General features: G+C 36.6%; 1 protein-coding gene across 2 annotated transcripts in view; it reads right to left on the reverse strand.

Moving 5' to 3' along the window:
• LOC135701596 (neuropathy target esterase sws-like) overlaps positions 1 to 24,683 on the reverse strand; it is a 41,878-nt gene extending 17,195 nt beyond the window's left edge. Inside the window, exons 1-10 of one of the 2 annotated variants that reach the window (XM_065222440.1) lie at positions 24,322 to 24,683; positions 24,083 to 24,164; positions 23,450 to 24,009; positions 23,178 to 23,384; positions 22,771 to 23,115; positions 22,483 to 22,712; positions 21,418 to 22,414; positions 21,082 to 21,357; positions 7,993 to 8,179; positions 7,456 to 7,572 (exon numbers count right to left, since the gene is read on the reverse strand). In XM_065222440.1, the coding sequence (XP_065078512.1) occupies positions 7,456 to 7,572; positions 7,993 to 8,179; positions 21,082 to 21,357; positions 21,418 to 22,414; positions 22,483 to 22,712; positions 22,771 to 23,115; positions 23,178 to 23,384; positions 23,450 to 24,009; positions 24,083 to 24,164; positions 24,322 to 24,408 (3,088 nt within the window). In that variant the 5' untranslated portion in view covers positions 24,409 to 24,683. The remainder of the gene's footprint in view (positions 1 to 7,455; positions 7,573 to 7,992; positions 8,180 to 21,081; positions 21,358 to 21,417; positions 22,415 to 22,482; positions 22,713 to 22,770; positions 23,116 to 23,177; positions 23,385 to 23,449; positions 24,010 to 24,082; positions 24,165 to 24,321) is intronic. The other variant, XM_065222441.1, reaches the window with a different exon arrangement.
• Between the last annotated feature and the right edge of the window lie 3,119 nt (positions 24,684 to 27,802).

Below are 27,802 nucleotides of genomic sequence, written 5' to 3' on the forward strand. Positions count from 1 at the left end.
CGCGGCGGACTTCTCGCTGTTCGCGTCGGTGCAAGCCGTATCTCACCACGGAGTGGGAGGTCGCTTGCGAACGGAAACATCCGGAACACGTTTCGTCTGTACTCGCAGCGCACAATCAATGATGAGACGCGCGAGAAAGGAGTACTCGTCCAGTGGAGGAAGTATTTCAACCGATTACTGGCATCAAGAACCGGGGTCGCGAACTTTTGCCAGCCAACGTTTTTTCGTAAGATCGTACGCGATGTCAACCGAGCGAGTAGAAGATAAACCATTGGTAATAGAAACTTTGATTGACAAATGATCACTACCAGATCTTGGATTACTTTCCACGAACAATCCAACGATAGTGAACTCGAACAAAGTGATTAGACTGCTTACTTTTGCTGGAGGTTTGGCTACTCGTGTTGCTTTCCCGGTGTTCAGAATTGTCATTTTGAAGATGTCGCACATGTCGTATATCAAGGATGAGCGGTGGTCTTTGTACAGTTCCCCCCAGCCTGTACCGTGAGAGTTAAAATCTCCCAAGATCAAACGTGGCTGTGGCAAAACCCTGCAGATTTCCGAGAAACTTTGACGGAAAATCGCAGTTCTCGGTGAAAGATATACTGAGGCAATACTGTGGCATTTACCTTGAATGTTAACCTGACATGCCAGAACTTCAATGCCTGTCACCGAAGGCAGATCGATTATATAAAAGGAATCGAGCTAGTTGACCCCTCCATAGGAATTTGCGCGGTCAAGGCGAATAATGTTGAAATCGTGGAAAACAAGATCGTTGTCTGAAGAGAGTCATGTTTCACAAAGGGCAAATGCATCAGAGTGAGTTGCGAACTAAAAATTTAAATGCATCAATTGTTGGTATAAGACTTCTCCAGCTACATTGAAGAACAGAGATTACATCCCCGATCTCATTCGGAGAGTCTTCCATCGAAGGTTATGATCGATGCAATGAAGGACCACCTAGAAGCTAGTTGCTTCAAAAGAGTTTTCACCATTGGCAGCACTAAATTAATAATGCTCCTCGTTGAGTCCGAGATTTTGAATATACTGAAGAGGATAGCTTCAATACCAGAAAACGTGAACATGGGGGCATGTTAATGCTGATTATTCAGCTGATTTTCTGGCCAAAAAACTGGGACAACTGGGGTTTTAGATGATCCTGGAAGTAAAGGAAAGTACTTGTCATAATTACCAGGTTTAAAACCCGGTGGAATGGGTTTCGGTGCATTTCCGTTACCTCTTGATTTTTTTAAGAGGGGGGGGGGGGGTCTGGCGGTCCATAGGAGTGGCCTTACAAGACTTTTCGGTGGTGTTTATCTTGGCTCGTTTTCTTGTATTGCCTATAAAGACAAACGGACAATCCTCACCACCCTCTGAGTCAGAGTCTACATCATCAACTGGCAAAATGGAGAAAGTGTTACTGCTTTTTGGAGTGGTCTGAGAAGATGAAGCGGTATTCTTCAAGAGTTCTGCTATTGTTCTCTTGGAGCGAGCTTGCAGAGACCGCTTAATGTTGTCTCCAAGAGACCAAGGGTTGAAACTGTTGACGTTTTTTTACTACAACCGCTTCGTTGTCGTGCGCGACTGTCTGTATTCGTACTCTCATGTCTACCGTCGTCTCTCTTACAGAACACAAACGGTAGAACAACATTCGAGCAAAAAGAAAATTATCAAATAACTATCACATGACATGTGTGATTTCGTTTTAATTCCTCAATTTGGTGTAAATTAAACCATTTCTGATCAAAAATTTCATTACTAGGACATCGTTGATTGCGATTTCCAGAATTCACACAAGCACAGCATCAGCAGCTCTTATTATGAGAAAAACTAAAATACATACATTCGTGACGGTTCTCGGCGACAGTGTCGTATTAAATAAAATTGATATAGTTTTACTTTACTAAAGAGGACTACAAAAAAAGAAAACGACTGCTCTCCGCTTTGATATCGACACATATAGGTATATAAGGGAGAACAGCCCATAATGCACCCCTGGGGTAAAATGCCCACTTATAGAAAAACAGCGATAACTTTTCCTCAGATGCATTTTCCGGGTAACGGATTGTGTTTGTTTTCAACTAGAGGTTTCACAATTGATTCTTGATCATAAAATCATATTTTGACCTACTGATTCCCTTAGAAAATAGCATTTTGTGCAAAATATGATACAGTTGTTAAAATCGTCGACTTCAAATTAAGCTTTTAACAGCATATATCGCAAAAAATTGAACTAATTCACTTTTCGTATTTTTTTAGATGTTTTACTTAATGAATCACAGCTTAACACTCTATTGCGACCTTATTTCTGATGTAACATAAAGGAATAATCATCAGGCGTCAGATCACCATGAATCAGGCGTTTTGCCCCGCTATCATATTGGAACCAATTTATAAAATACCTTGAAAATCATGAAAATGCATCGTTCTATAGTTCGAAATCACTTGATCTTCGTAGAAAACATGGTAATGAACCAAACACCATTACTTTCTTCTTGATTTTAGCTTCCATACGCCAGCAATTGACGATTTTGCTTAAACGGTGCGTTTTGCACCATCCTACCCTACTATTTATTGCTGCTTGCATCGAAAATTGAGCTGCTCCAAAAATGAAAACGTGCGATAAAAGTGGACATGTAGGTCAAATTGTCTTGAGGCTTTCAGAGCTCTTGTTGTTTGCATCATAAGGAATTAGTGCATCGAAGACACTAAAACAATTACACGTTAACGTGCACTTTTATAACACTTTCTAATTATAAAAAACGCGCTTCTTAGTCCAACTTGGTGTGAAATGCGCAATACACAATTTTGGATCACCCTGATTATACACCAGCCTAATTTTGGACCAGGGAAACACTAGGTACTGCGGAGTCGATCGATTATATTTTGCAAGCCAATGGAAAGCTGCTTGTAAAATTTCTCAAGTTTAAAATTGTTTTGCTCTATCTCAGTTGATTTCCGCCAAAAGCTCTGAGCCAGGAGTGCCAAGTGACTCTACCAAAGTTTACTTACATGCATGTTTTGCTAAAGTAAACTATAAAACTATGCTGGATTTTAAACCTTCATCACTGAGCCTGCTGGTTTTTGTCTTTAAGCTTAAAATTAAGAATGTGTTATGACAAAATACGGATCATTTTTATGATATTGCAATGCTTGACGATGGGTATTAACAGTAACTGCATTTTTTGATTCTGAATGTTTGGCTACCGTTTGGCAGTTCATACTGGCTCCCAAGTGAGTGTGTCCGCAGTACCCAGGGGCAACAAGGGAGATGCGATACTGACGAGAACAAAACAACAGCGACACGATATACCTTCTACGCTGAGGCGGCAGCAGACTGTATAGATGCAATCGTTTAACTCAACGCCTATTGGGTCAATAACTTCATAGCTGGTGTGGCTCGGTAGGCAATTTGTCGCACTTTCGTTCCTGCTATCGTGTGCCAATATTGGTGATGATTTTGCTAATGCTGATGTTGTGATGATGATGAGTTAAAGCTGGACCGTAACCAAAGCACTCGGCGTATGATTAACGGCTTCCTTACTCGCGCACTTGTTGTCTATAAAACTATTCCAACTAACTTTGGTGAGAAAAAAAAACCCTCGCGTGGAGAAAAACTAAAAATGAACAGTAATGTCGTGAAACGAGACCAGTACGTACGTGCGAGACGGTTTGAAAATAAAATGTTAGAAACTCAAATATATCAAAAAGTATATCTTCCATGTTTATATATTTTGCATTAAAAGACTCGTACTAAATACAAACTTTTGAAATATTTAAAACTATGAACACTTGAAAATTGACAAAAACCGTTGAACAAGAACTTTTGGTCAAATTTTTCCACTTTTCGGCTAGTACGCTGTTTTATTAAAATTCAACACAGGAAATAATATTTGAGACATTCTAAATCGCTATCTATGCAAAACTTACATAAAAAAGCTTGTAAACAAGAAGTTTAAAAATGTGACCAAATGTTGCTTTTCTACGATGTTTGCCAATGTTCATGTATCAAAGTTTTAAATACTCCAAAAGTTTGCATTTATTATGAGCTTTATTTAAAAATAAATAATAAACATTGAAGACATTCTTTTTGAGATATTTCAGTTTTTAACACTTTTTTGAGTTGTTACTCAAAATTACTAACTTTGGAGGCGAACCAGCTTCAGGCTGAAAGCCTCCTAAATAAAGATAAATCAATCAATCAATCAATCAATCAAAATTACGATGAAAAAATGACCGTGTATATTTTTCCCAGAAATACTCTTCTTTTCTATACAATTTTGTCTCAGACGTCATTTTGATCAGAAATTATGTTTTCGTGCTACAATTTATGGTAAAATGTCAATGATCCTATAGACTTTTCAGCAGGCAACATTGGTGTTCTGGCGCGCATAATAGAACACAAAAATCATGGCTACTATGTCACACTGTAGAATACAGTGTTACCCACAAAACAGCTGCTTGATCATGTTATAAGATTGTCAATCTCTTAAACAATTAAGTTTCTTACCACATGAGTTTAGATTTTGGGAGGTTAATCAGGACCCGATTTGGAACTGTTTGAGCACTGTGGAGTGAAAATTTCAATTTTTACATCAGTCTAATGCACATGCATACACCCAACCCTTTTTTACGCAGACCTACAGTCATCCCAGTATTATGGGTCAACTAGTCACTATTATGGGTCAGTCAGTTCTGCGTGTTAATCAAATGAAAATTGCCCATAATTTGGGTGATTCATAATACTTGAGTGACTATGTTTTCCTCTTTTATTATGATCAAATAAAACCAAGCTTGATGCAACTGGTAATATATTCAACTGGTCAACAAATTAGAAACAAATGGTACCTACAGAAATTTTCTAACTACACCACAGAAACAGAAAATTGGAAAAATGCATACATGCGGGGGGTCGAGTGTATTGATCTTATACCTTTGATTGATTAATCAACAAAAGATTTCAATCAAAAGTGGCGGAAACAGGCAAGTTTCTAAACTTTGACAATTTTTATCATTACTTGAGTTAGTAATATGACAAACAGTAACGAATAATGTAGCCAGGTATTTTAGGATTTTCCTGTATTAACCGTTTAGAATTCAGCATTTAATGGTGCTCAAGCTCGCTGATCTGATATACGCCAGGTAGATATTCTTGGAGCACTTAACCAAAAGTAAATGCTTAATAATATTATGGGGCTACTCCGTTTGGCATAAAACAATAGAATCTTTTAAATTTAATGCGGTTTAATAATTCAAATTAAAAATAATGGATTTTTGTTTCATTGGTAGCGCGATATATGATGAGAAGCAGTGAAAAAGCTTCAATAATTACTGCAAAATAAAACTAGCAGCGAATTCAAACACATAAACCAACCAACGATAAAGACACCTTTTGCTACTATTACCACGATAAACTATCTCTGTAATACAGCATTCTCGGAGTTGTAGAAGGATAATGATATATTGCTTGCCTGCTTTGCTTTAATATACACGGTTGAGGACATAGCTTGATCGGAATCGAGAAAAGACACAACAAACAAATCCCATTAACACACGTGTATCATCCTCGGCAAGTGTTATCGTTCGGCTCATTGATCGCTTGTCATTTTGTTATTTGGAGATATGTTTAATTCCTTAAAAACTAGAAAAAAACAACTCATGTTTTATAGAATCGAAAATCTCTAATATAAGCACGTCATTGGGACTGGAGCGTAAGTATAGCTATTTATCAAATGCTAAAGTGAAAGTGCCTAGTATTATTTATGTTATTTTTGCATCTGCAAGACATTGTGATACTATATAGTTATTGCAAATGACTGAATTGCCAAGATATTTTATGCCGAACGGTTTTATGGCGAACGGCGTTCCCCCTTTGTGGTTAAGGAATGTTCAGTGTGCAAAAAAAATCATGGGCATAAACGATGATAGCGGTTCTTTGATATTTTTTGCGCACGACCATGGTCTTTTAAGAGCTACTCTGCCCTTAAGACCTTTCTTATGAAGACAATTTCGTACGGATTGTGATGTCAGTTGAATGGAAAAATCGCTTTTAATCTGTTTCGCAATTTTCGGAGCTGATAATCCCCCGTCCAGCTCCGCCTTCATCACGATAGCTCTGTCAATTCGGCCAGTTGTCTTTGAAGGACGCCCCGATCGCTTAGCTTGTGAGATAGAACCACGCTTTTTGTACATTTGCACAATTCTAGCGACTGTATCTTTGTGAAGCTGGACAATATCGGCAATATCAGGGTAGCTTTTGCCAGTTTTGTGATGTTCAATAATCAAATTTCGGATACTGATCGAAATTTATACTTTTTTGGGCATTTAGAACACAAAACTGAAATTTTGAGCACGAAAACTTCAAGAGCACTAAATAACAGCTATACACAATGTTTACGTTTGAGAAAGTTGCAGAATACACACTAAAACTCTGTAAAACACACTTAAATCGTAGTATCCGTTTGGGGGTGGATAAACTTTTTTTGCGTAATTTTTTGCCCTTTTGTATAATTTATCACATGAAATCTCAAGAAAAGATATAAACGCCGTATTTTCAATGGCAATGTGATAAATAAACAAAAATTGACAAATCATGGAGGAACACTCATAAAATTAAACTGGAGGGTGGATAAACTTTTTTTTTCATACTGTATATGAACTCGATGTCAACTACAATCATTTCCTCTAAATCCGATATTGAAGGGACCATCGAGTTAGGGAGAACATCAAGCTGCGGAGATAAATTTATGAAATATGTATGGGAAAAGTGATTGAAGTTGCCTGACATTCCATCGAATTAGGAGAATATCGAGTTTTAGGATATTGAGTAAGAATGAGTTAGCTGGCTGTAGGTATATGTTGATGAAATGAATTAGAAATAAATTAAAATACAATTAATATGATTGTCGGAAATGTTTTAAATACTTCCAGACTAGATTACCTAGAAATTACCACCAACAGTTTCATTGGAAAACAAGGAAACCAAACATTTAGAGTAAGTACCTGTAATATTTCCGTTTATCGTAGTTATTTAACCAGTGATTTATCTTTGTTAGTGAAAACATTTTCTCTGTTGCGTTACTTACAATAAAGTTCACAATATAGATAATAGATAGTAGATAATAGAATTCAATTTTCGAACAGTTTTGTGTTCACAGACAGTGCTACTCCAGATAACATCAGATTCCGTGGTTAGCTATGGGTTCATTGAGATGGTTATATACTGTTAGAAGGTGTCTTTTTTCACACAACTACAAAAAGAAAGTAAACAAAAGCAACATCAAACATGTTAGTGTGTCCAGAAAGCGTCTAGAAACAACTAGTTAATATAACAAATAAACACACGACGAACAATGTAGATGGATGGATAGTGTCAAACTTTCAGATCAAATTATGATAGATAACAAAAGGATTGACTGCCAATGTATGATCCACAAAGCATGAGTTTATATTTACCTGGAAGGTTATTGACATAACCGCCATCCAAGAGTAGATGTCCATCTTTCGGGTCACACAAAGGTGGCATGTATCCGCTAAGTGACATAGACGATCGAACATACCGCCAAAGGGAGCCTTCATTTTTCATTCGATAGGGATTTCACGCAGCAGTTAAATTTGGGTTGTGTTTCAGTAGTGTGGTATGAAAGTAATATAGTTTACAGTAGAAAAGTATCATCCAGGAAAAAAATGTTCAACATAGTAGAAATCAAAGACACAGCACTACGATTCTGCCAATAATCAAAAAAATGCGAAACCAAACAGCATAAATTTGCTATTTTTGTGTTAATGCTTTGAGTAAATTAAATGATTATAGGCAGTAATCTTAACTGAAGATTATCTTTATCTAAAGAAAAAGGAGAGTCAATTTGAAAAGACACTCAGCAGGGCAATAGTTGTTTTCGCCGCGGAAAAATTTAAATTCTCAGAACGTATTTTATCGGAAAATGGAGCGAATATCAGTTGCTAACAGGGATTTTAGGTAGGATATATTACCATGGGTATGAGTGCGGGCACAGCTAGCCGAAATGTCGGTGGTAAGTGTAAAATATGGTATCCAAAGGTCCTCGATGCACACGTCGCCGAACGTTCCACGAATGGTTTGGTTAAAATCTCTCCCGGAGAACATGGACGTAATCGGATAAGTCAAATCCATCAGCTGTCGGCCCCATTGAGTCATTTTCTACGTATGAAATATGGATTGTTATTAATCAATAAATGTAAGGTAAAGACAAGGTCGTTCCAAATCTGTAAACGTCTACTTCTGCGTTAAGTGCATGCTACTTTGTTAATAGTTATTTATACTAATTGTGTGATTTTTTTATTTTCCGTAGATACATTTCATACATTTAGATACAGAAGTCAACGGTTTTGCTTTATTTTGAAGGAAGACTTCAGACAAAAATAGCCAACTATTACGCGGCATATTACGATTTTGTATATTATCAGAGTAATATGAATCCCATCGGTAAAATAAAAACGAACAGCCGAACTATTTTAGGTTGTTAGTCTAGTCGCCTACACAATGAAATAACATTTGAAATCTTTAGAACATCTCCGAAATTTAAAGTTATTGTAAAAAAAAACAATTTTGGGTTAGTGACTGCATACTATCAAGAGTATCGCAATAATTTTCTAAACCAATTTTTTGATTTTTAAAAGGGTTTGTCAAGAAAAAATACAGAGCTTTTGAAATTTAAACACATTTATGGTGATTTTACTGAAATGCATAGGGATTCTTTTACGTAAATAAGATTTTTATGCAAAATAAATCCCATTTTTCAACTTTAGATTGCATTAAGGTGACTAAAACATGATCCTCTGCCCTCGCCATGACACCACTTGTTCTCAATGGAATCTTAAGGCCTCTGTTCAAAATTTGAGCGTGGTCAACATTTACCCATTTGAAGCTATTTTTTCCGAGTTGAAGTTTAAAATGTTTACAAAAACACCATTTTCAAGATGGCGTTGCAAAAGTCCCAATCCAAATCACCAAACCCAATACTCAATAAATTATATTCTCAACAACTTTGTCCAAAACTGGAAGACGATGCGAGTTGATTCTGGAAAGTGATAAGGATTTTATTGAAGCGATGTCTGACTGATTAAAAAAAAAAGGAAAAAAAAATCAGTCAGACATCCCTAATAAAAATTGTATGGTTATTTTGCTTAATGACGTGTTCGGGGTATCATCCAAACCATTTGTTGAAAAGTTCGACTACTTGGGTTATGGTTTTTGTTTATTAGGTATCGCTTCAATAAAAGGCTATTAACTTTTCAGGATCAACTCGGATCGCCTTCAGGTCTTGAACAAAGTTGTTGAACATACAATTTCCTATTATGGAATCGGGTTTGGTAGAGGGTAGCGACACATCTTAATCTCAATCCTAGATGCTCGAAAAATCTTATACTAGTGAATGAATCTTCGAAAAATCTTTATTTTTCGGCATCTACTTGCATCGCGTATCATCTTTTTGCAGGTAATCTTCATAATTGTCATCAATCTTCTTTCTATCTACTCAGCGTGCGCGCAGCTAACCACAGCAAAACAAAATCTTTCCTGCATCGCAGATAGAGTCGCCCCGTTTGCAACGCTCAAATTTTGAACAAAGCCTGAGGATTGCATAGAAAGTAAGTAAGTAAGCGGAACCTTTCAGTTAGAATCGATTCCGTGCGATGAAGGCAAGAATGCCAACTGTATCAAAACCGAATACTTCATCATTTCTCATTAGTGATGGAGTAATACGACATGCACTAAACTAAGGACACGGGATATACTACAATAGATCAAATTACTGGTCGCAGTGGTTTTATGTCCCGAACAGAGGAAAAAAAAAAAAAAAAAAAAGTGGTAGGGTAAATGATGGCTTCGGCAGCCATCGACTGTTTTCGGCAACCACAATTTAAACGTTAATTTCGATGTGTTTTCTCACTAAAACACTTCGCTGAATGTATTTAAACGATTCCTTAGTCTTTCAGCTTCAATCCTATGCTGATAATAGAACAGCTGGTTAACACGCAGTTTAAACGGAAAGGTTGCCGAAGTAAAAGAGGCTGCCGACAATAGTCACACTCACCTGAGAAGTTTGGAGCGCCTTAAAAACTTTTTCAAACCGTTTTGGACAGCGTTGTGGATTGGAATGGATAGAATAGCTAGCAGCAGATGAATGTAAACAAACAGACACGTCATAGGTGTGCGTGACACTGAGAAAATGCTAATAGAAGTGCGGAAGCTGCTTAGATTGACGAGAATACGTAAATTCCCCTATTATGGCAAGGGAGAGGGTTATGTTTTCGTCATCCTAATGGCGTCTAAAGTTAGAAAAATGCTAATCTGTTTGCATAAAAATCAAATTTAATCGCTACGAATTTCAGTAAAATCACGACAAATGTGTATATATTTCGAAAGCTCTGACTTTTTTCCTTCCAAAATCGTAGAAAAATAAAAATAAATCGATTGAAAAATGGTTGAGTTGCTCATGATAGTATGCTGTCACTTACCCAAAATCGGATTTTTAACAATAAATTTAAATGTTGTGGGTGTTATAACAATTTCATATGTGATTTCATTGTGCACTCAACTAGATTAACAACCTACAATAGGTAACATGAAAATTTTCTTTTGTCGTATAACACCGTGTAATTTAAGGAAAGTCAAAGATTGTTTTGTATGCCTTGTTAGACACTAAATTCAACATATCTGTAGTTCTACCCCAAACTGCAATATCCATGTCACAATGGTCCCAAACCCGTATTTAGATACTGCAGTGTTCGGAAAATCACTCACAAACCTCATTCATCGAGTACACTGGAGCTAATAAACTCACGTGCAAACAAATATCACGCTTAAGATTCTCATGTAAAAAAAATTTCACGTACTCATCCTCACAAAGCCAAACATTCATTCCAACTCATACAATCCGATCAAACGTCAATTGATGGCATGTACATGACCGTCTTGTTAGTTTTTCAACAAATAGTGCAAAAGTAATGCTTAGAACAATGAATCAAACGTAACGTCAAAATATAAAGGAATTAATTTTTGAATAAAAAAAACTCATCGGTGAAAAAAACTGAATTTTGCGAAGCAAAACTCATAGGCGAATAATCTCAAGCATGAGATTGGAGATTTTGAGTTTCTTCGTACACTGAGACAGACAAAAATGTTTGCGCTCAAACCATTTATATTATATGTGTATGGTCCTTCGGGAAAGTTTTAATATTTTTTCACCAATTTTTAAAGTGCGTGAAATTAGGATGGTTCCCATGTTTAGGGAGTTCAAAATAACTTTTTTTTTTGTTATGTGAGATAGATCAGCACATTTGAAGAACAATTCATTTGACGCAAAATTAGCTAATAACCCATATAAAATCAGTTATTTCACACTAACTTTTTATATATTGATTTGCCACATATACAAATTATTCTATATATTAAAGATTTTCTTGATCATTTTTGAACAAGAATCTGTGTGTACAGATACACAGATTTTAGCTAAAATTTAGATAATACTGATTTTTCGAATATCAAAATTATTTTCCGAGATGATTAGAAATATATATTACGATTTATGTTTTCATTTACTATGAGTATTATTTAGTATATACATTCCAGGAAAAAAAGTACTACAGAAAAAATAATTGCTCCGATTTCGCTCAAATTTTGTAAATTTGTTCCTTATTGAAAAATTATAAACCAATATTTTTATCGCCCTTAGGGTTAGCGTGGTCCAAAAATATACATTTTTGCCTGTACACCCAATTTTGAAAATCCATATACTGCTAGACCGATTTTAATATTTTATTCAACTGAAAGGTATGTAAAAGAGCTATTTAGATATATTATATATTATGATTATGATTATATACCAAATGACTTGAAATTTTCAGTGAAGAATGTTTAGTCCATAACGTACATATGTGATTTTTATTAGGGTCTGAGAGGTGGTTTATGTCGTGTAATGGTCATGAGAACAACATGCTGTCTAAAAAGTGTTGTACAGTCCCAAATTTTAAATCAGCGGTTATGCAAGGAAATTATTTCGTCATTGTTGCTGTTGAATCTTGGAACCAAAACAATTGTTTTGGTAAAACATTATAATTAAAAATATTATCAGATAAGTCATATAAGTTGGTCAGAAATTTCACTTAACAAATTTGGCTCATTTTGACTTAATACTAAACAAATAAAAAATCAATCACTGAACGCCAAACAAAAGCAGATGTTTTTGTCACACTGTTTAGCATAATAGTTAAAAACTTACATCTGTTTATGTATGTGTCATGTGCCATTTAGCCATTTTTTTTATAGCTGTAGAAGCATATTTATGCCGGTATAAGCTTTTACTCAGCATTCATTGTGTGTTGGGAGCCTATTTTCAATTTACAATCTAAATACCAGCATAATATTTTTTTTTTTTCAAAATATATAACTATTTATTAAAATCAATTTTGCTGAATAAAGAAGTTTTCTATCTCTAACGATTCATGTTTTATACTGGGTTTATAATTAACTCAGGTTGACCCCTGAAAAATCGGCAATTTTCACTTTACTTTTTACATATTGCATTCTCGTAAATGGAACTTTTGACGGCGCACATTTTTGCTGGGGTAATCAAGTTGCTGTCTCGTTTAGTTAAAAAGTTATGAACGATTTTCGTGAAAAAATTCGCCCTTTTTTAAAGTTAATTGAATGAGTTAAACAAAAAACGCTCTCGATGTTTTAAATCTATATATGAATAAAATTAAGATTTTTCAAATACATTCGACACCATAAACATCCATTTGCTCCGTTTTTGAGGTATCAATATTTGAAAATTTCAAATTTTTCACCAAAAACATTTATAACTTTATAACAGAAAGAGATAGCTACACAGATACATCAGCATCATGTGCCATCAAAAGATCTAAAAGTGTTTAGAACCAACCATTTTCAAGAAATCAATGCAAAAAAGTTAATGTATAATACGGAAACAAATAGAACTAGAAAATTTGTATCCTCACCAAAGTTGCTTCCAATGAATTGTTCTACAAATTTGTAGAACATTGCGCTGGTCCATCTCAAATAACTAAAAAGATTATATTTTGAGCTCCCTAACCATAAGGACCACCCTACTTTTACAAAGGGGGAGGAGGGGCATAGTTAGCTTCCAGGGCCTTAGCCTTGAAGTTTTTACAATTCTAAACCAATCAATTGGTCTTTAATCATTGCAACCTGAATGAATGCAATGAACCTACTATCAATTAATTTGTTTCAAACAATTAGAGGTTTGGGACTGCAGTACTGGATGCTCATTATGACCACACATGTTCACTATGCCCCTCTTACCACTGATTCAATAACATACCACCGAATTTCATTCACTCGAATGGATCATTAACCCGAAAAATACACAAGTTTTATTCATATTCCAAGTTTTTGTTTATTTATTCTTCATAACAGTCGCATTTAGATAGGAAATCCACAGGACATGGGAGTGTTATGCGAATAGCGGCAGAATATCCGTCTAACAATAGAAATTTATTTCTATTGCAATGTAGTAACCTTGAAACCTAGTACTGTTCGTTAGAGAAATATATTCCAATTCTCCATTTTTATATAGGTATGGATGTTGGATTTTAGTGTTCCTGAGATTGCGCTTGGAGATCTCTATTGAATGTACCTATTATTATTACCATTGTTACTACGTACACTTTATTCAAACGCGTTGTGAAATTGCTTATCCTGGAATGTTTTCCTAACTGTAGTAAGTAAACTTATTTTCTCTTATAATTAAAATGAATACTAATTGTAATAAGAGTTCAAAACGACAGATGTGTACAAACAAAAACACACTTGTTGCAAGCAGACGAACAGTGAATGTAAGTAACATAAAAACTACACCATGCGACATGGATTTATATTGAATAAAACTAATTTCAGCTTAAAGCTTACTCTAACAGCAACCCTGAGTTTGCTTTTAAGGGTCCGAAAATCACCTTCGCGGTAACAGTAGTCATACAATTTTGTATGTCGTATCCGATTCGTTCGAAAACAAGAATTAGGGTGCATTATGAATTATTGGCGAAATATTTAGTCTATAAAATGTCAATTGGCAATCACTCATAACATTATTACTTTTGGTAGATGGAATTCAGGTATATGACGTTCGGGTTTTTGTTACAATCGGGCGAATTTCTTTCGGATGAATTTCTTTCGAGTGAATGGTATTCGGGGAAATGCTATAGAATCCTTACCACTACCTAAAAAATTGGCCAACAAATATATAAAACCTTTTCTGAAGACTCCATACACCCAAACTAGTCAGTGTTAACGTCTGGAATAGGAATTCGCATTGAAAACGTTAACAACGTTAACCTCACAAACCTGGTTGTAACAGACAGGAGTAATCATTAGTTCTTTGTATAAAAATGGTGGTGTTATTTTTCCGGAAAACATTTTTTTATTTTTGAATTTCAAGAAACATATCTGGAACGACCTTATTAAAATAAAATAAAATATATTTATATAGGTTAACCAAATCTGCATTGATGAGACATCCATTAGTTAGCGGAAAATATGATATACCGTATCCCGGTAAATCAAAACTAGCTTCAACCTTCCAGCAGTTGCGCTAGTGCACTGAGTATACGCGTTTTGAAAAAAAAAATGAAAAAGATGAAATCCCATTAAAATTGATCCGGGTGTTGACAGAGCCGTACACAGGATTTTATTTTAGGTGCGAACTCTCAGTTTTACGACCCTCCCCCTAATTCTTTCATTTTTACGATGCCCTCACATTCTATTGGCAAATCAAAGTTGGCACTCGTGGAGAAAAGAAGAACTATGAGAGTGATGATGGTTTCAAAATTTTCCACGGAGAGGTATACGAGTGCAATCTCAAAATGCTTTTATTTTGAAAATGGAGCATTGAATTTAAATCTGGTTGTTGCTAAAGTTGTAGAAAAGCTGAAATCTATGCATACACCTAAAAATCTGAAAAGAAATTATTTTTTCTATATTATATATCTACTGAGTAGTCCTTAAGTTTTCTACTAACGTAGTATTAACCAGATTTAAATAAAATGCTCAATTTGCAAAATAAAGGCATTTTAAGATTGAACTCGTATACCTCTCCGTGTAAAATTTTGAAACCATCATCACTTTCATAGTTCATCTATTCTCCACGAGTGCCAACTTTGATTTGCCAATAAGAGTGATGCAAAAGATACAGATATATCGCAACAAATTATCACGTTTATAGCTGTTTTCTCTGACATTCAGTGGGAGCTATTCACTGCCCTTTTCAGCATAGTTGTTCCATTCGTTAAAACAGCGAACTGATTGGTGATTTTTTCTGCACGGGCTCTTATGGATGGGACAACATAGTTTTGGTTTTTCCCGACATTTTCTGAACAAAGTTGGAAACTTTTGGTTTACATTGTAAAGTGAATACCATACCATACCAATCAGGCTAAGGCCGATGTCTTCTACTGTTCGAAGGGTCCGCAGCTCAGTGTAAAGTCAAGGTACTTGACAATTGATCCCAATGCATTTTTCATTTTCGTCAAAAATGCTAAAGGAACTGTTATGCCGTACAAAGCAGTACAGCTCAGCGATGCTAGGTGTATTTACAAAAAATCGTCAACGAAATCGACGAGATGTTTTCACATTTTACCTGTGCACCAACTTTCAAAACCAGATTTAATGTCATATTCATACTCGAATCGGTTGAAAAATACACTTAATCTTCTAGTTTACTCGATATCTATCGATTGCAAGCAATATTTTGATAATTGTTTATGTTTTGAGAGTTGGTGCACAGGTAGATTGAGGTTAAGGAAACGCCACTGGTTCACCGCTACTTTTAAAATTTGTGGGCAAGCGAACATGTTCAATAATTTAGATTTACGAAACTGAGTATTCCCAGAAGTTTAGAGACCTTGACTTCTTAGAAGAGCAATTCGTAAAAGTTAAGAGATCATCATTTGATTTCAGATAATATCGCAGGAGCTCGAAGAACTTACTAAAAGTAAAGGGGACGTTGTAGGATTTTAAGGAACTTCTTAGATTTTCAAGGAGATGTTCCTGTAGATCTTTCGAAAACTTTGCAGTTATTAATTGAACTGCTTAGAAGTTCTGGAAGTGCAGCAAATTTTATAAAAGTTCGACTAACTTTGTAAAAGTTCAGCAAGCTTTGTAGAATATAATAGAACTTCAGAGAATTTAGTAGAACTAACTTCAGCAAGTTGTATTGTTGAGTACTGACTGAGTACGTGTAGAATAGACTAGACTAGACTAACTTCAGCAAGTTTTATAGAAGTTCTGAGAACTCATTCACCATTATTGAAAATTTGCGAACTTTAGAGGAACTAAGCGATTTTGGAGTTGGGATTTTCTTTAACTTCATTAGACTTTTTAAAACTGCAAGGATATTTTTCAGGGGCATCGTAGAAGTTCAGGAAATTTAATATAAATTCGGGAAACTTCTTCGAGCTTCAGATAATTTTAAGAAATTCAGAGTGCTTTGTTAAAATTCGAGAAAGCTTTGTAGAATTGGGAACCTTGTACATGTATTGGAAATGTCGTTGATGTTTAGGAAATACATATTGTTTAATTTCAAGGCACTTCGTTAAAGTTTAACAGATTTAAAATATTTCGTGAAAATTCAGGAAACTTTGTATAACTTCAAGCACAGAGAACAGACGTCTAACTTCAGTCAGAAACTTAAGTGGGAACAACGCCGTTATGTGGCACTAGCATCTCCAGGTTTTCTCTATATTTTTTCCACTTTCGAGCAATTTGAAGCTAGTGTCGCTCAAGTTTTCGGTTGAAAATTGCCACTCGGCGCTAACGGCACTTAGTGTGTTGTGTAAATTGCAGGGCTGTTACAATATTTTCTAAATTTGATCCGCAAAATCCGCGATTTCTCAAAAGAAAACTGCGACTTCAAATACTAATCCGCGACAGAAAAAACTGTTTTCATTGCCTAAAAATAGCATTTGTATACTACTACATGGCATGTCAAGCCAAATTAACCTTCGCGTCTCTGACGTATTTTGTTGTTCTTAATGTTGTAGTTAATTTGGCTCTAGTTTTCTCAATTTTTAAGCGATTCAAACCAAACACCCTGCACATCACATAATCGAAAGATTACCAATTCTTTCCAATGTTGTGACATTTTAATTATTTTTTTCTAATATGACTTTTCGTTGTCAAATCATAATCGAATCGTATATGGTGGGCGTTGGCCAGATTTGGATTTTTCAGATATAATCCTAAATAGGACCTAGATTATTTAATACTCTAGTAACCTCAAGTCCGTGCTCTGTCACAATGTTTCATTGTGATTAATCAACACTCAAAGGGGTAAAATATCAAATTTGGGGTGAATTTGAAGAAAGGGAACTTGGAGTGTAGAGCGCACTGCCCACTGGACGATTCTGAAGCCTGGCCAAGTGAGTGGGGTATGGGTTTATTTGATTGAACGTCATTTCCAATGTATATATTGATACATTCAAACCATTGGCATTTGAGATAAGACAGAGATAGGATGCGGAGGGCCCGCTTAGGGGAAGCGTAACCCATGTTATGGTTTCCATTTATTAAATAGTTCAGATAGGCTGGAAATGACAGGTTCATAGTGAGAAAATGTACCATATGGGGCCCGTTCACTGATCAAAATTAGATTCACATCGTCAGACCCTGCCCAAGAATAAGGGGATTGACGATGTCTTGTCAAGTTTTATTTTGAATTTGCGTTTTGCATTTAATACTCTAGTAAATCTCGCGTCCGTGCTCATTCACAACAGTGTGATGTGTCAATACTCGCTGGGTTATATGTCTTAGACCAGTTCCAGATTAGTTTGCTATTAATATCTTCTGCATCGCAGTTCGCGATAGATTACTAAATATGGGTTCTCTTTTCCGACTATAATAGTGTGAGGGAAGGGGGTGAGTTAAACGTTGCGATATGAGAGCGAATAGAGGCAAATAAATAGGGAAGACAACACCATGACCCAAATAAGTAACCAATGCATGCGGCTCACACTTAACTTGTTCTATTTCTTTCTTTCTTCCTATCATGTACTAATATTAACTGCCTGAGGACAAATGGGAACACGACCAGAAGATCAATAGGAGAAAAAGAAAATTCGAACAAGAAAAGAAGAATTAAACTTGCACCGCAGGAAGCAGACAGAAAGGATCATGCCGGTTGGAGACAGCCAATGTATACTGGACGAAGCTTGTATCTAGGAAAAGTCGTATGTGCAGGAAACCGTAAGTAGGGTAAGAATCGTAAAAGGTGTGTGCTTGCTTGATAAGATCCTAACTTTACTTTAAATACACGGTAGGAATCGAATATCCATTTATGATTAAGGTTTTTCAGTGGGAGTGGCAATACTCATTGATGAGTGATTTATCGTACCCATTTATTAGTAACTGTTAGCAGCTAATGATTAATTGATTTACCTATTTTAGAATTACCTATACTTCACATCAGAACCTCATTTCCTTCAATTACTACTCCGTCGCAGCACACACCTTATATGGATCGCTAACCTTTATTTAGTTTCAGCATTTTCGACATTATAATCAAAAGGTGAGTTTTAAAAGTATAATTACCATGCATATAGATAAGTTAATGTACCAGAACCTGGACGGACACGAGCCTACCCAGTGGAGGACATAAAAATCTGAAATCTGAAAAAATAATCTGATCTCCAGAATGACTTCAGAACCTATAACATCTTGTATACGTAGCAATAGGTCGGGTACAATCCACATAGACACTTGGAATCTGTTCGGACATGTTTCAATACTACAGACATTATTGGAGTCTTGGTTGATATAGTAGAACAAATAAACTGAACTCCAGGACGATTTGAAGAACCTGGTATACATGGCAATTACTCGCATAGATACGATTCGTTTATGATTTGACAACTAAAAATGCTATGTTCACATTGAAAAAAAAAAAAGGAAAATGTCTCACATTGGACAGACCTCACGTAGTTTCCGTGTAAATCTAGTGTGACTTATGGAATTGAGATCATTTCTCGATTATTTGCAGGATGTTTGGTTTGAACCGGTAAAAATTGAGAGCCAAAATGAACAACAAAATTAATGACAGCAAAATAGTCCGGGACAGAAAGATTACAATGAATCCCACAATTTTTGTGACAGCACATCAGTCCCTTCGCGATTTTCGCGACATTATTTAATGTTTCCGCGATTTTCGCGACTGAAAGTTCAAATCCGCGATAAATCCGCGAAAATCGCGAAATCCGCCAAATTCTTGTGTGCAATGGGAATACTAGTTTTTGAAGAAATTTTGCTCGAGCCTCAACGTCTATTCTCTGGCTCAAGGAACTTCGCAGAAAATAAACGAACTCTGAGAACTTTGTAGAAGTCAAACAAAAAATTCAAGGAAATTCGTGAAACTTATTGAAGTACTAGAATTTGTTCAAGGGAGTTCGTAGCAGTTCAACCAAAAATGTAGATGCACCGCGAACTTCAGAAGTTCAGAGAATATTTTACTTCAGGTTTTATATGGGATTTTGCTGGAAGTTTTAAGATTTTTATTTCGACAGGTGTTTAGCAAAATTCGTCCTCCAAGGTCCTTCCTGGAGTTTGGAGAAAGTCGTAAACGTTCTGAGATCTTGGTCAAATTGAGATAACTTGGAAAAAGTAAATATGGAACTTGGAAGAAGTTCAATTAGTAAAGAAAAGGGACTTTACTAATACTATTAATGACAGACTAATTGGAGGTGAATGAACAACCATTTAAACCCTCTTAAATAAACAAAACAAAACAAAAAGTAAGGAACATTGGAACAATTTTCCGCCCCTCTGGAATGTTTTAGTGGCAAATGCCACCTTCTACACATGCTGAACACGGAGTAGAGTGCGCTTTTGAAAATAAGGCTTCCTATGACCTTAAACTACATTATGTTTTTATTTAGAGATCGTGTTATGTTTATTTAAATGTTTTGTCCATTTTCGTTTAAAATGGTCAAAAATTGAAAAAAAAATCCGATAGAACTTCCGCCAAATATCCGTTTAAAATGGTGACCACTTTTATTAGAAGTTGTTATGTTCAAATGTCAGCACTTTTTGTTGAACCATTGAAGGTTATGGTTGATTTCGTTAAATGATTTTCTCTTGAAATTGAGCCAAGCTTTTTTATTACAAATTGTGATCGTTTCATTGGAAAATGGGGCTAATAACGATTTCCGATGGAAATTATGATTTGAAAGTTATGACTGATTTAATCACAAGCTCTGTAATTTCATTCGAAAATGTGTTTTTATGCGGTCCCATTAGAAGTGCCTGCCGATTAAGTAACGATTTTGGAAATTTTTATTAAATGTATTCTCCTATTCCACAAAATTTATATTTAATTTGATTATTTAAATTTACGTTCATACAGCAAATACTTGAATCTGTGAAAATATCTTAAATATCTTCAAAAAAATCAATCAAGAAATTTGATAGTAATATTTCATGACATATTCAAGCTTAAATGTACGAAAACTATCTTTATTTAAGCATTTAATGAACCGGAATTGATTGAAGTACATTTTTACTGTATTTTGTTTGAATCGGAGTCGAAGCAGGTTATTTTCAAATCAAAGGCACCGGAGCCGATCGATTTAAATCCGACTGCACAGCCGTTTATACTCTGGTAGGTTTTATCGGATATGAATAGCGCTGCTAACAATACTCAGCGGTAAAATAGAAAATAGCATGATGTGAATAGATAATGTGAAGCTTATAAAACGTGGCAGTTTACGGTGAGCTGAAAATGCCAGAAGAACGGAAAGTGAAAATATTATTCAACCGAGAATCCGGACGAGGTCGTCGACTCCGGAGCTTACCTCGAATACGTTGGCTTTTTGCAACTGAGACGGCCGTCTCAATGACTGGAAGCGACTGGACATAGATTCAGCGAATTGTAAAAGTATCAAGTAAGTTATATGCGCAGTCGTTGACCAAAAACTAACATTCAAAACAATTGAGGTGGCAGTATTGGTCTAACGAAAAGAAAACTAAATCTCTGGGATGTCTCAGCAATGTTTGATTACAAATATCAGTGTACTTACCTTGCACCACTCCCGAGCTTTCTGTGTGACGGTTGTTACATTTTTCTCCGAGCACCAGAGTGCCCCCATAAACGCACCGATACTTACACCGCCAACCATATCAATAGGAATGCCGGCCTCCTGTATGGCTTTGAACATACCTACATGAGCAGCACCACGGGCTCCACCTCCACCCAGCACCAAACCGACGGAATTGCCCGTCAACCATCTCGCCAGACGAGAGAAATCAGAATGAATATTCGGCTCCGACATCAACACCTTACTGTACAAGTCGTTCTGAAAAGTAGACGAGTGGATCAAACAACGTTGTGGAAATTTAAACATCCTTCGTCTTACAATTCGGTATTGACTTCTTCTCGTGAACATCCTCTTAGGGCACTGTATGTGATGATGTCGCGAAACCCAGGCTCGCATATTCAGCCAACTGGTAGTGTTTGTTGGACGTGCAGCGCCTTCATGATGTAGAAGAACCAATTCCTTAGCGGTACGTATCGCAAGTCTATCGATCTCTTTTTCGAGTTTTCCAATGGTAGGTGGCCTATCGCCCAACCCGACAATCACTATCACGTCGGCCTGTCGCAAGCAGCGCTGCGTCCACGGACCAAACGTTAAATCACACTGATACAGTGCAATGTTGTGGCGGTCTTCCTGCTGGCCAAGCCAACTAGTGAGCCGGTATTCGTTAGATTGATCCATAATCTGAGGACCGAGAGTTTTCCGTACGACATCTGATGTAAGCCTCAGCGTTGAACCAATAGCACACAGAGAGTGGTAAAGTTCATAGGTGAACGCAGTGAGGGGAACATCTTCGCTGATAGGGACGATGGCCACAGTGGAGTACCGATGTTGAATCTGTTGGCTCGTATCAAACGGGACTGCTGTTATAGAGCTTCCCGTAATTGGTCTAGCTTGCATTGATCCCAGAATTCTATGGCTCAGTAAACTAATCAACTGGGTTACCACTATCGGATACTTGAATTTAATTGCATTGAAAAGACCTTCTGGCAGTTTGGCCAGTTCAGAATCACGCACCGCCATCACAGTTGTTGTGCGGGGTGTTTCCGTGATCATCTCAACGATGCCGATTAAGTCTCCTTTGCCGTACTCTCCTACAATCTCCTTCTTACCATTCGAGTGAGTTATGACCGAGCGTAGTCGACCGTTTAGGACGATATAAGTGCAATCGCTGTTTTCATCCTGACGATAAACAGCACGACCGGATTCGAGGAAATTCCAATCCAATGCAAAGTCACACTGACGCACCAGCGGAGACAGACGCTTCACCACACTGTCGGCAATGTCTAGGACGACAGCCGGACGTTCGCGCATTATGCTGAAATGATAAGAACCGCACATATGTCACATAGGTCTACTGCAGCTTGACTACCTTCCTCAACTTACTTATAGATCACCTCTTTACAGAGCAACCCCACACGAGAATAGTGTTTCGCTTTGATTGTATACAAGCTGCTTTCACCGGTGAGCACCGCCAGACCACCAACCACATCACCGGGATGAATTGTAACGGTATGATTTTCCGATTTGTCCAGCTTTTTGTTGCACCCGAGATTAATTTGCGGATACTGGGCTATTGTCAAGCCACCGCTGATGACGAAAATCAACAAAACGTCCTGAAATAAAAGACGAGTTGTATTTTTTGCCAAATAAGCTGCAACTAAAAATACATACATCGTTTCTGCCTTGATGCGTCAACGTGGTTCCCGGAGCAATCTCTTTTATAACAATATTGTCTTCTACAAATGGTTTATCTTCATCCTTCAGTCCGAGCTCTTTCAAAAATCCTTCAATGGCAATGGATTTCATTACGGTATCCTCCATTGGTTCACTTGGTAGTGCCGATGCACGTCGACTGCCGATATGATCGGACAAATCTGCCAACATATCCGGTCTGGCGTCACCCGTTACTGTGTGGCCAACTAGCGAATGGGATGGTGCTTGTACATCCGACGGTACACGACGATGGCCGGGGCTATTTTTCATCGGCACTGTCACTTTCTTACGCTGTGACGAACACTACATTTAAGGTCAGAAGTTTAGCAATTTGTTAGAAATGTTTCGGAACTTCAATTTCCTACCTGTATATACTCCGTGCTCAGTCCCAGATAGTTGTGTAAAGCCGTAATTGTAACGCGTTGTAACCGAATCATAATGACCTGTATGACTCTGACAAGCAAATCTGGGCTTTCATCGAACACTTCCTTGAAGGCAAACATTGGCAAACGGATCACTTGAGAATTTTCTATCGCTCTTGCTGTAACCGTTTTATATTGACTAGTATTACCCTGCAAAAGAAGATGCTCAATTCAATCAGGGATGCTACTTGAGCCATAAAACGCAAAATACTTACAACTAGCACATCGATGAAGCTCAGCAACGATGTTACTGATTCGCCCTTGCGAACTACTTTCAATGCAATAGAACTGCCATCCGGATTGTTCAGAAATACATTGACTTGTCCCGATTGCACGATAAATACACTATCATCCGGATCGCCAACCTTTATCAACGACTCGCCGGCGATCAAATTGATGATTTCGGTGTGTTTGCAAATCTTCAAAAAGACCGGCTTCTCAAAGTGACCAAAAATTCGAATGCTTTGCAGCATGTACAGTGCATCGGGAGGGACTTTATCATTCCATTCTGCTGCTTCTTCCAGGTACTCGGCCGGTGGCTCAACCACCTGCAGCTGAATCGGATCATTTTCACGACGTATATGGAGAAGCCGCTTGGCGAAACGCATAACTGCCTTCCGCTTTCTACCCTGGCCACTGTAAGCCTGACCAGAGATGGACTTCATCTTACGGAGCATCCTCCGACCATAAAACAGCATTTTGTCCCGCTTCCGGAAACGCAACTGGGAAGGATCATGGCTTTGGAATAGCAACTGAGCCGCTTTGTCACGGAGTTCTGCACATGTATAAAACAATAATTTAGGTAATTAGGTACAAGGAAAAAAATCAGACTCCATCGCTCCACTCACTTTTCAAATAGATTCGCCTCCAGCAGTAAAGTCCTACTATCGTCGCAATCAGCAGTAACAGCAAACTCAATGACCAAGCGAACTGTAACGAAACCAGACAGAATGTAAATCAGGGTGGCGACTTTTAGTTCAGCTTTACAATTAAATTCAATAAAATATAATACTACTGCCACTACGACTGCCTGTGGGAAGAAGACATGCGGAATGTAATACTGGTAATATGTTATATTATTCCTCACCTCTTCCGCAATGATTGTGTACCACGAATCCTTCAGTATCGTTCCGTAATCCGAGTAGGACCGCTTGACCAGTCCGACGATATCCATTTTACGGCTAGGAAATGTTGCGAGCGGATACTCCTCAAATGGTTTTTAACAAAAACAAAATAACAGCTGGTGGAGAATAAGGCAAACTCCTTCAGACATGGGCAATTTTTTTCATGATTCCTAGCTAAGTGATTTTTGCTCCCGCAACGCAATTTATACGCGTTAAACTATCACCATCGAACGAGATCAGTATCAGATAATGATTATCTAATGGAAACGGGAAGAAAAATACACTTTCTACTACTATTTTCGCTAATTTTCACACTTGCGAATAATCAAACTTTAAACGCAACAAGGATTTTCAGTAAAAGACATCAAAAAGAAAAAAAAAGTGACAAGATAACGGCCAACAAAAAGCAGAAGACAACTGTAAACATTGAAACGAGGGATCAGCCACTTTTGTGTTTTGTGTTTATACCAGGGTGGCCAGAACTACCGATTTAAGCCTGGTACGCAGCTGAAAAGTAATGACGTTTTTACGTGCTACGGAATAGGACACGGAATGCTAAAGAAATTTCTTTTAATTAGCATTTCTTGACCCAGTACGCAGTTCAAAAGAAATCGGCAAAGGAAAGATCGATTACATTAGTATCGTGATCGACATGAAGATGGCGCATTCTGAATGCAATTTCATTTTGCTTGCGGAATAATGGTCTGACCAATTATTCCGTTAGGTAATTTTAACGTTTGTTGTATAAATGATGTTTTGGATGCATTTTAACAACATAAAAATTGATAATTGTTGATTTTAAAATTAGGCGACACCTACCTATGATCTCAAAATTTAGCAAAAGACACCTCCCTATAGCTGTCAAATTTACTTTTGGGAATATTCCTCAAAAATTACTTTTCCGTTTTCTTTTCAGCTGCGTACCAGGCTTTATCGGTCGTCCCACCGATTTTCGGGATGCGTACACTGATAAATTAAACTATTCACATTTTTCTTCAAATTTAATCAATTTAACATTAAACTTAGTTTAATCATATCGAACACATTAAGATTATTTTATCGAAATCTGTGAAATTTTACCGATATCTCAACAGCTGAACGTGCGGTAAGCAGTTCGGTGATTTTTCACAGATTTCCAGTAATTGTTCACAGATATTCGGTTATCTGAGGATATCTGTGAAATATTACCGAACTGATAACCGAAAGTTCAGCTGTTGAGATTTCGGTGTGAATGATTAAAAATTAATACTCTCTTTCTAAAAACTAATCGTCTGATATTATATCCAGTTTAATCATGGTTGATTAGATTGAAAATTATCTTTTTTATATAAATTTAAATTAATATTGATTCTATTTTAAAAATTTTTTTTTGCATTTTGATCTTTTTTGATTATATATTAAAATTTAATACTGGAAAGATTGTTTCGAATTTAATCATGCATGACTACTGCCGAAGTAATCATGGCTCGGACTCAATAAGGTGGAGCGGGAATCTCGGCGAGAATCTGCATACTTTTTAAGTTTTTTTGATTTAATTTATCTTTGAGTGTACACTAAAAATAAATATATTCCAGATATATTCAAATCTATATAGTATAGAGATTGCTAACGTTTATCGTACGCACACTATGTCACGTATACGTATACACGCAAAATGTTTTCATCGGAAAAAAACTGCATAGTGGAAAATTTTCCCGATGAAAACAAATCACTGACACAATCACTCTTCAGCAATCTCTATAAAAGTTACACTATAAATCGCAACTCTCCTTCCCAACACATAATTCGGTATAAAGAGAGCGAAAACAAATTTATACCCTGGACAGACTATGGCTTATATCATGTAATATAGACTGTCTTGCAATGAGCACTCATACATAGGATTTCCAGTGAAAACTAGATGTATGAGTGCTCATTGCAAGACAGCCTATATTACATGATATAAGTCATAGTCTGTCCGGGGTATTAGTATGAAAATGCTTTATACCCCTAGGGGCATCTCACTCTAAACTTTAGACCTAGTATCAATTAAATATTTTTAAATTCCTCGTAAGTATCGTAAGTATTTTTAAGTATTTTTTCACTAAGATTATATTTTCATCATAGTAACACTTGTTTTTATGACGTGTTGCTAGTGGTTTGTTGTTGATTTTTTTTGTTATATCGAGTCGTTCGTCGTGTATTTATTCAAATTCATATGAAAACTCTTGTTAATGGGTGGATATTTGTATTATGTCTATGAAATAGTATTACTAATTTCTATTTTTCAACCATTCAAAATGTTAAAATGCAAAGGTCAAGATCGACGTAGCTACAAAAAACGATGATTTTCAATCGTTGGCATGAGATGCACCCGAGCATAAATTATGAGGTGTCTAATGATCGAGAGAACACAGATTGTTCATTGGCTTACATAAACCCCTTCGGTGGACAAAGATCCTACTGATGAATATTTATTTCCACAAATGGATACTACCTCTACCTTCCTAGCAGCAAATCATCTGACTAAGTAGTTTTTTTTTTGCAGTACAGTTGAGGAACTAAAAGCAAGCTCAAGATGCCGAAAAAATCATGTCACATAATATTCCTAAAGAAACCAAGATGACCAAGCGAATGGGTAGTGGAGGAATGGGTCAGGAGGGTCAAAACGTCTGATCGAAAGCAAAAATAAAGTTTATCAACTATCGAGTTTCTCAATTAACGAATATGTTCTATTAAAATTCTAATACCTATTACAATTAAACATTATATTGCTTGTTTCTATTCTACATAGGAAATCCTTAAAGTTAAATCCAACTATTTTAATCATTCCCATAATTGTTTCATGTTATCGTTTGACCATTATACTCCAACTATTAGTTAATCACCAGATCATGCAACGAAAGTATAGAGTTTAAAATCGATATAGGATATAAACCATATCCTCCTGGAAAGTTAAAAAAAGAGCTGTGCTGAAAACTAAAAATGTTTCAAACACGCTCCACCTTTGGTTCTAAGAAGATATCTTGCTTCGATGGTATCCAGCCTTGAAGATTTTTTATCTTCTGGAATAAACATGTTCTACATTTAAAAGGTGAGAAGCTACGAGATCCGGGTCCGCACCATAGTATGGTGTGAAAGGTTTTACCACTTCCGATTTTACTTAGGCTACTCCCCGTAGTTATCGTTTGACGGGAAAGAACCTAGCGGACGGAAAGTACAAATATATCCCCTATTATAACACAATACTCACATGGATATAAGGAATACAAATGATAGAAATCAAACCGAATGAGCAACCAACAAAAGGTTCCCATGTAATTCAGATCAAAATGATTTCTTTCTGGTTCCAATCGAACAGATTACACCGGAAACGGTTCGTGACATACAGCTGCTCTGCTCACTCTCTCAATAAAATTAATGCTAATTCCATAACAAATTCGCCAATATCCACACAAACCTTCC

Source organism: Ochlerotatus camptorhynchus, unplaced genomic scaffold (genome assembly GCF_037179485.1).
Source record: "Ochlerotatus camptorhynchus isolate MF236.1 unplaced genomic scaffold, CSIRO-AGI_Acam_v1.1 ptg000169l, whole genome shotgun sequence".
NCBI classification, from domain to species: Eukaryota; Metazoa; Arthropoda; class Insecta; order Diptera; family Culicidae; genus Ochlerotatus; species Ochlerotatus camptorhynchus.